The 10,000-nt window shown below is 44.7% G+C and overlaps 1 protein-coding gene across 7 annotated transcripts in view; it reads left to right on the top strand.

Annotated features, from left to right (window-relative positions):
* Positions 1-9,766, top strand: part of LOC113822037 (beta-1,4-glucuronyltransferase 1) — a 60,158-nt gene extending 50,392 nt beyond the window's left edge. For all 7 annotated transcript variants that reach the window (XM_070125342.1, XM_070125345.1, XM_070125343.1 and 4 more), the window contains 3 exons: positions 1-374; positions 5,086-5,211; positions 5,400-9,766. The exon at positions 1-374 is cut by the window's left edge and continues 676 nt beyond it. In XM_070125342.1, the coding sequence (XP_069981443.1) occupies positions 1-374; positions 5,086-5,211; positions 5,400-5,612 (713 nt within the window). In that variant the 3' untranslated portion in view covers positions 5,613-9,766. The remainder of the gene's footprint in view (positions 375-5,085; positions 5,212-5,399) is intronic.
* The last annotated feature ends 234 nt before the right edge of the window (positions 9,767-10,000 follow it).

The following is a 10,000-nucleotide window of genomic DNA, read 5'->3' on the forward strand; positions in this document are numbered from 1 at the left end:
ACCGGGCGCGAGAGGTCATGGCGTACCCGGTGAACGTGGCCCGCAACGTGGCTCGGACGGCGGCGCCGACCTGGTTCGTCCTCCCCTCCGACGTGGAGCTGTACCCGTCGGCCGACCTGGCGCAGCAGTTCGTGGCGATGATGGCGCGGGTCGGGGCGGGCCAGGACAAGAAGGTGGGCGGCGCCTGGCCGAGGGTGTTCGTGGTGCCCGTGTTCGAAGTGGCGGCGGTGGTGCCCGAAAACAAGGAGGAGCTCGTGCGCCAGTACCAGCGCAGCGACGCCGTCTACTTCCACCGGCACGTGTGCGCGCATTGCCAGAGGTTCCCTGCGATCAATGACTGGATCCGCCAGCCGGGGAAGCCGGGCATGATACAGGTAGGTCTGGCTGTGATATGCTGATGAGCAATGCGTTTCATGATGATATATAGTTATGTATGATATCAAAGGTAGTATGTGTCAGTCTTGCAGGAAACAATTATGAATGTGGAACATTTCCAGTTTTTTAGTTTTCAAAGTCCGACTTGTTTTGCTCTCATTGCCGTAGGGACATTATGTTACTTCATTATTATATATATATATATATATATATATATATATATATATATATATATATATATATATATAATATATTGCCTTAGAGAGAGAGAGAGAGAGAGAGAGAGATTGATTTGATTTCATTTGAAAATTGTTTTTACAGAACAGTATACATGCCCTGCAAAAAGCCAGGGAAAGGTGCTCAATTATCTACCCAATCTGGCTGAACTTACATTGACTCAAGGGCCAAAGTCAAACATTGAATATACATGCTTGAAATGCTGCTCCTTTGTCCTCATTTATTAGATAACTAATAACTGAAAAACACTTGTATATGACGATACAAACATGAACAGTTTCATAAAGTCTTACTGTTCCATTGTGGTGCACTTAAAGTCACTGTGGGCCATCAGTTGCCATCTGATGATTTCCAAGTTCTGCTGCAGGTTGTAGAGCCGTAAACCGTTGTTTACGGCTCTACATTTTTCCTGGAATTATGATTGCTGAGCAAACTGCTGTTGCATCATGAGCATCATTTGTTCTATCTTTTACATCAACATTTGCAATAAGTCCTTTTTCTGGAAGTGTAGGGGTCGGTGCTGGCACTGAAGCGGGTGTTGAAGCCTGAAGTGTAGGTGCTGAAGCATGTGTCAGATGCTGAGAGTGATGTCGATGTCGAAGCAGGTGCCGAAACTGGCACTGAAGGGGCTGAAGCAGACGCCTAGGCTGGTGCTGGAGCAGGAGCTGATGCCAATAGTAAGGCTGGGGACCGAATGTTCTCGTACACCAAACCTCGCCACATTTATCCTCCCAATAAATGGGATGGGTTTTGAGAGGGCATAACAGCCTGTTGCTTCTTTAGTTGTTTTTTATCGTTCGGATAATGTGCACATAATGTAGAGCTTGCATTATGCTCAAGTCTACAATTAACACTTTTCCTAGGGAGATGACACCCCTGTGCGATTTTTTTTCACTCCCTTCTCATGTCGGTGGCCACGCAGTACCCCGGCAACGTGACTGCTCGCGGGGACGAGATCGTGCCCTGTGCCCCCATCTTGAACAGGTGGTGCAAAAATGGGGTAAGTGGGGTACGACAGCACACCTGAAGGGTGCCATGCCCTAAACAGTTTTGAGGGTTTGGGGGATTTTCTCCTCTCCATATGTTATGGTGACTCGCAGTGTCACTCTATCATTAATTTTGATAGGCTTAGCTTGTGCATTATTTTCATTGTATTCCGTGATCTCAATTTCTATTCCATGGTGTCAATTTCCATCGGGACATCGGACACAACGAGGTTAGTACAATGTCCTTTGTCATGGGTTCTGCCTATTTCGAGGATTTCTCCTGCCGCTCCGGTAGGAATTGTACGGGTAAGAATTACTTCATTCTTACACTGTACATAGATATTAATTCGACCTAGTGTTAATTCTAGGGCTCCTGTAGTGTAAAATGGGTCTGTCTTCAGGACTTGAGACGCCCAATAATTTGTCTCCATTTCTTGCTATCTTTGTATCCCTCTTGATGTATGCACATATATGGTTTAGTGATACAAGTCCTGCAGATTAGTTACTCAACTGTCACTTTGCTTTTTTCTTTGTTGGGTTGTTTTCGGTATTCGTGTCACTTGCCGAGATGCTCATCTCCGCCAAAAGAAAGAAACCCATGCATAAACAGGTGTTCTGACGTCAGATCATTCACCGAGATGTCGCTCACAAGCAAGCCTCACCTATTTGGTGCGATCAGCACAGAGAGAGAGAGAGAGAGATTTGACTTGATTTGATAAAATTTATTTACAGAGCAGTGTACATGCCCTGTAAAGAGCCAGGGTAAGATGCTACAGCATCTATCCAGACTGGCTGTGCTTATATTTAAGTAGATGGCTGTTAATCAAACATTAGTTCTACATGGCTGAAGGGCTGTGTCATCATGCTTATATTATTTACATATCATCTAGTTGGTGAAGAAACCTTTTATATCCCAAATCATATCGAAGACCAGTGTCTATAATAAAATGAATATAATCAATAGGTGCTGGTCTCTGGATAGTGCTATTTGATCGATAGAATGCAGTTTCCGAGCTACAATAAGTGAGAATATGCGACTAAGGCGCCTTGCACATTTTGCAGTGCTGATGCGTAACTGGCTTTGTCTCCAAAACTGCATCTTGTACATATTGGTTAGTGTATTGGTATTCTGTGCGTATCCTGGTTAGTGTAACCTGCTGTCTCCGGGGCAGTCCATTATAGACTTTATATGATAGAGAGTGAGAGAGAAAAACAAGCTATATGCATATATATATATATATATATATATATATATATATATATATATATATATATATATATATATATATATATATATATATAATATGCGTATATATATGGACATTATATATATATATATATATATATATATATATATACATACATACATACATACATACATACATACATACATACATACATATATATATATATATATATATATATATATATATATATATATATATATATATATATATATATATATATATATTGCACACATACACACAAATATATACACATATAGTCTATATAAAGAGAGAACGAGAGAGAGAGAGACAGACAGAAAGAGAGAGAGAGAGCCAGACAGACAGAAAGAGAGAGAAAGAGCCTGACAGACAGAAAGAGAGAGAGAGAGCCAGACAGACAGAAAGAGAGAGAGAGAGCCAGACAGACAGAAAGAGAGAGAGAGCCAGACAGACAGCAAGAGAGAGAGAGAGCCAGACAGAAAGAGAGAAAGAGAGAGCCAGACAGACAGAAAGAGAGAGTGAGAGCCTGACAGACAGAAAGAGAGAGAGAGAGCCTGACAGACAGAAAGAGAGAGAGAGCCAGACAGACAGAAAGAGAGAGAGAGCCAGACAGACAGCAAGAGAGAGAGAGAGAACCAGACAGACAGAAAGAGAGAGAGAGAGCCAGACAGACAGAAAGAGAGAGAGAGAGCCAGACAGACAGAAAGAGAGAGAGAGCCAGACAGACAGAAAGAGAGAGAGAGAGCCAGACAGACAGAAAGAGAGAGAGAGCCAGACAGACAGAAAGAGAGAGAGTGAGAGCCAGCCAGACAGAAAGAGAGAGAGAGAGCCAGACAGACAGCAAGAGAGAGAGAGAGAGAGAGAGAGCCAGACAGAAAGAGAGAGAGAGCTAGACAGACAGAAAGAGAGAGAGAGAGTCAGACAGACAGAAAGAGAGAGAGAGAGCCAGACAGACAGCAAGGGAGAGAGAGAGCCAGACAGACAGAAAGAGAGAGAGCCAGACAGACAGAAAGAGAGAGAGAGAGCCAGACAGACAGAAAGAGAGAGAGAGAGCCAGACAGACAGAGAGAGAGAGTCAGACAGACAGAAAGAGAGAGAGAGAGAGCCAGACAGACAGCAAGAGAGAGAGAGAGAGCCAGACAGACAGAAAGAGAGAGAGCCAGACAGACAGAAAGAGAGAGAGAGAGCCAGACAGACAGAGAGAGAGAGCCAGACAGACAGAAAGAGAGATAGAGAGCCAGACAGACAGCAAGAGAGAGAGGGAGAGAGCCAGACAGACAGAAAGAGAGAGAGAGAGCCAGACAGACAGAAAGAGAGAGAGAGTCAGACAGAAAGAGAGAGAGAGAGCCAGACAGACAGCAAGAGAGAGAGAGAGCCAGACAGACAGAAAGAGAGAGAGCCAGACAGACAGAAAGAGAGAGAGAGAGCCAGACAGACAGAAAGAGAGAGAGAGAGCCAGACAGACAGAAAGAGAGAGAGCCAGACAGACAGAAAGAGAGAGAGAGAGCCAGACAGACAGAAAGAGAGAGAGAGAGCCAGACAGACAGAAAGAGAGAGAGAGAGCCAGACAGACAGAAAGAGAGAGAGAGCCAGACAGACAGAAAGAGAGAGAGAGAGCCAGACAGACAGAAAGAGAGAGAGAGAGCCAGACAGACAGAAAGAGAGAGAGAGAGAGCCAGACAGACAGAAAGAGAGAGAGAGAGCCAGACAGACAGAAAGAGAGAGAGAGAGAGCCAGACAGACAGAAAGAGAGAGAGAGCCAGACAGACAGCAAGAGAGAGAGCCAGACAGACAGAAAGAGAGAGAGAGCCAGACAGACAGAAAGAGAGAGAGAGAGCCAGACAGACAGAAAGAGAGAGAGAGCCAGACAGACAGCAAGAGAGAGAGAGAGCCAGACAGACAGAAAGAGAGAGAGAGAGCCAGACAGACAGAAAGAGAGAGAGAGAGCCAGACAGACAGAAAGAGAGAGAGAGAGCCAGCCAGACAGAAAGAGAGAGAGAGCCAGACAGACAGCAAGAGAGAGAGAGAGCCAGACAGACAGAAAGAGAGAGAGAGAGAGCCAGACAGACAGAAAGAGAGAGAGAGAGAGCCAGACAGACAGAAAGAGAGAGAGAGTGCCAGACAGATAGAAAGAGAGAGAGAGAGAGCCAGACAGAAAGAGAGAGAGAGCCAGACAGAAAGAGAGAGAGAGAGAGCCAGACAGAAAGAGAGAGAGCCAGACAGACAGAAAGAGAGAGCCTAACACCCGCGATCCCTTGCAGGCGTTCTCGGTCGTGAAGCGCCAGTACCCTTACCACCGCTGGGAGCCCATTTACATCTGCACCAAAGACGAGCCCTTGTACGACGAGCGGCTGTCCTGGGAGGGTCTGCAGGACAAGATGACGCAGGTACGTAGGCTTCCATTGATTATCCGTAGGTATTGTATTATGTAAATCTGACTTTGCTGGAGAGCAGTATGAATAAATGCTGGCTGTTCCTTTTTTTTTTGTCCATATTGCACCGTTATGAAATATGAAAAGAAATTGCACGCGATTCCGATCGACTTGACTTGACTTCTTGATTTTCCCGTTGCCAGATGCACGAGCTCTGTCTCCGCGGCTACAACCTGGTGATCCTTGACCGGGCCTTCCTCGTGCACGCCCCGGGAATCAAGCGAAGGAGCAAGACCAAGGCGAAGGACAGCGCCTGGAGAGACCCTTTCGTGGCGAAGAATTCCCGCATCTACGATAAGATCATGGAGGAGATGCAGAACAAATTTGGGCCGAGTGACGTGTGCCACAGACACTGAGAGAACGAAATGCATAAACATACTCTTGACATTTTGGGACTCGCCGAGTTTTGGGAAACAATACTAAGGTGTTATTGTCTGGCCTCCTCTTTCATTTACGCTGTTTTCTGATGTCATTTCAATGAAACGCCACGCTTATCTTGTGATGGAGCATTTCTATGACGTCATTTAGCCCCTGCAATGAAGGAATGGCTGAACGAAGCCATCCTGTGTTGCCCCGGACAAAGGTGAGCCCCGTCTTTGACAGCGGTTAAAAGACATGAATGTGTAGTGTACACAGAATAGCTGACAACCACGTGTCGCATGCACCGGATGCGACACGTGTTCGACCCTTTATTGTACTGTGGCATCGGCGTCGCGCCAGCATCCCGACGTCTAGGCGCGCGCCGACGTCGGGGCGGTGCAGCGACGTCGGCGCAGTGTTGTTATTTTCGAGTGTTGTGACCAACAACGTCCGTGTCTTTGGTGTTTCTTGTGAAGACGATATTTTTCCACTGAGTGTTACGACCTTCATGCGGGTATCAGAGGTGCTTATTCTATGGTGTTTGTGGATACTGTTGTTAAACCTTGAATGAAATACTGTTGACAATACTGTTGGCATGGACCATGTCGGTTGTGTGTAGGTGGAGGTTATATTTTGCAATGTCTTTTAAGGTGGGCTTTCCATGGCCAGGCTTTATAATGTCGCCTTTATGGCCCATATCACTCGAACATTTTCGGCCAAACTTTAGGTTAGGTTATAATACAGATAGCGGGTTTTATGATCTAATAAATTGCCTGTTAGCTTCAAGTGCTAGAATCCGTAGATGATACAGAGGCACGAGGTTTTTCCTAGCTTAAACTGTCGATATGCAATGGCTGTCTAGCTTTCATTCGCAAAATTAAAACAAATCTTCATCACTTAGTATTACGAGTACTGAAACGGGATTACGCAAAGGAAGTATAGGAACACTTTTCGGCTTCGGTTTAAGTAGGTCGCGAGGGGGCGCTGTCCCCCCTCCATCCAAGCCAACGGTCACTAATAATGATCGCTAGACAGCTTCTTAGTAATTTTCGCAAGAAGTGACCTTAGAATCATCGCACAACGCTCTTGTTATGTACATAAGTAAGATGAGTTGCATGTCAACTGCCTTGCTGATGCATGGCACGGATAGGTAGCTGAGACTACGCGCATAGAATTCGTCTGCCATTCTCACGAGTCAGTCTAACGTTTATTTCTGGAAGCTCCCTCCTGCCCGCCTGTTGTGTTGAGAAGGAAAGAGATCCGTTGGGCCTTTGTAGGGAGATTTAGTCGCCCGCGCTTGGCCAGACACTACGTTGCCAAGTTTAGATGGTTTACACTTCCGGTGAATGACTGAGATCTTCGATCCTGGCGAAGAACGAGTAAATGCTCTTTCCGAAATTTCGCTCCGCCCACAATAGATAAAAAAGGAAAACGGAAGCCTGTAGTGTTCTGGTGAAAAGCGCTCTCGAAAGAACTCTCACGATTTGCATACCACACGCACCTCCACCCGGCGGAGGGCGCCAACACAACACGCCGGCGACGTCGACGACGCGAAGACGTATCGTGTCCGGGAGGCGGGCGACGGACGCAGGTTCTTCCCACGCCCAAGCCCCCGGCGCAGGGTCCGAGAAGGACGGCGCGGTGTGCGAAGGGAAGGGAAAGGCGCGTTGCAATGATTGCTCATTCTGGCTTCCGGAATTCCGTGCGCATTATGATAGCTAAGGACATGATTGTAACAAGAATGGAACTGCAGAATATCATGTGAATAAGTATTGCTATTTTGTTGAATATGACTAAAATGAGAGACTAATTTTGATACTGAACTGAGTTTGTTGTAAAACTGTGATCATTTTCTTGTTTATGTTTTGGAATTATCTTAAATGAGGAGTGGCCAGCCTTCATATATCATTAGAAAATGCCATGTCGATGTGGTGGAAAAATCATGCGTAGCATTTTCTCCATTGTCCCTTAATCTGGTAAAGAAGACCATATTATTGGCGGCTGACGATAAACCGAACAATCATTGCCGGAATGCGAAGGCGCAATCAGCTGCTGACAGTGCTTAAGGGCAAAAATCTTTCCGAAGGCTTAGACACGCTTCAAGAATTCCCTTTCACAGGAGAGACATCACTGACTCCTTTCTTCAGAGCTGATCCTTCCACGAGTCTCCTCCACAGTACTTGCCTTCACCACACTCCGTGCACCGTGCTTTGACTCCAGTGCACCTCGCTCACCGTTGTTGGGGGTTCTCTCTCCTTATCATTATTCTCTTCCACCGATTGTCCCCTTTTCACTCTTACACTGAAAATTGAACAACACAGTGAACACGACGTACAACACCACATAGTTCAACACCATGTCTACAATCATCGCAGTCCAGTTAACATGTAGTTGACACAATGGGTTATTTTGGTATAGGGAGGAAAGAAAGAATGTAGCTTGACTATAAAATACACTTCTGGGATTTAGAGAAAAGTTTAAAGACTCTACGACTAAAAATAACATAGAAAACAAGTACAAGGACACTGCCATATGATCTGCATATGTAACGTTCGTTTTCAAGAAGAGGCTACAGATAATTAATTATTGCATTGTGCACTAACGTTTACAAGTTACATTTATTAAAACAGTCTCGCAACATTGCTATTTCCTGTAATTTTTCCTTAATTCATCTCATATTTAGAATATCTTACCCTTCACTACTGTTTAATATTCCTTCTTTGAATTTCTCCCTGAATGTATTCCACCCAGACACAGCTTAGAAGGAAAGTCGATTTTGTTATGATTCACGGAACTGAGTCTTGGGCACGTAATATATAAGGTTTATATGATCTAAGTTGTTATGGACCATGCAGAGAATTTATCAAATTGATTGTGTTTGTTGATATTTAAGAAGCTAATGTTGATCTTTCATTAGCTATTCGTGGACATGAAGTCATGTCTCCTGCGAGCGAATTTGCTTTCCAAACAAAGTAGTGATGAATATTCCATATCTTCAGAAGGTGACATTTACTGCCTCTCTGATACAAGTTCATCTAATGACGCGAGAGTCAAGTGACCGTTTCTCTGACCGCCCGAAGGAACCCTAGCTTCCTTGCATGCACGGTCAACATGCAGGAAAGCGACTTTCTTCTGCATTGTTCGGACCGGCGACTCGCCTTCCTGCAAGCACGAGCGGCCGCCGCGCGCTCTCTCGTGCCTCTCGGGCGTCGCCGACTGTCCGACTTCTGTCCATGACGCAAGAAGCCACTGGCCCCGCCCATTTGACCTTGAAGCCTAGTATCTTTTCGGTGATTAAGCCCGTCCCTTTTCGTCGACCGTTCCCGGCCAATAAGCCATGCTGCGTAACCTTACCTGTAGCGTCACTGCTCACGAAGACTATCATTTGCTTGTTGATCAAGACTTGAATAAGAGTTTCGATGGAGCTTTCCCGGTGTTCAATCCTTTAAGAGAAAAATCTCATTCTTAATCCCTCGTATGTCAAAGTGGCGACCCCTCACCCCACCCCACGAAAATAAGGGAATGACTGTGATCGAATTTTTCCAAAGTATCTTCAGGATACTCCCTGAAAACGAGTGAATGAGTGCGTTCGAATCCATTGCCAAGGTATCTCTCGGCCAATCCCTCCCTCTGAAAAAGAATATGTTCGAATCCATGCCAAGGTATTTCAGCCAATCGCCCCTCCCGGAAGACAAGTGAATGAGTGTGTCCGAATTCATTGCCAAGATATCTCCTCGGCAATCCTCGAAAACAAGAGAGAGTGACAGTGTTCGAATCCATGCCAAGGTATCTTCAGCTAATCGCCCCTCCCGGAAGTCAGATGAATGCGTGTGTTCGAATCCATGCCAAGGTATCTCCAGGTCAATCCCATCTCGTCGATAATTCACGGTGATAATCCCCAATGTGACTATAAAGGTCGTTTAGCCAAGTCCCCCTCTTCCACAACTCACGCCATTGTTACCTACTTTTCGTTCTTTGAAATAGAATGGATTTTGGGATTTCTTGTTCTCACCTCAACGTGATGTTATCATTTTCAATTCACGATAATAATTATGCAGTGTGAGCTGTCACCCCAACACTTGCCGTTTTTATATAATTTATTGTTTTCCTTCCGTTATCATTTTGTAGCAAATAAAACTGGCTCACGCAAGTCGGCTTCTTCATTATATATCCTCTGTGCTTGATACCCGGCACATTCAGCAAATAAAAAGATAGATGAATAATTAAATACATATATATATATATTGATATATTAATATATACATATATATATTGATATATTAATATACACATATATATATAATATACATATGTTCATATATAAATATATATATATAATATATATACATCTATGTGTATATATATACATATATACATATATATT

Source organism: Penaeus vannamei, chromosome 9 (assembly GCF_042767895.1).
Source record: "Penaeus vannamei isolate JL-2024 chromosome 9, ASM4276789v1, whole genome shotgun sequence".
NCBI lineage: Eukaryota > Metazoa > Arthropoda > Malacostraca > Decapoda > Penaeidae > Penaeus > Penaeus vannamei.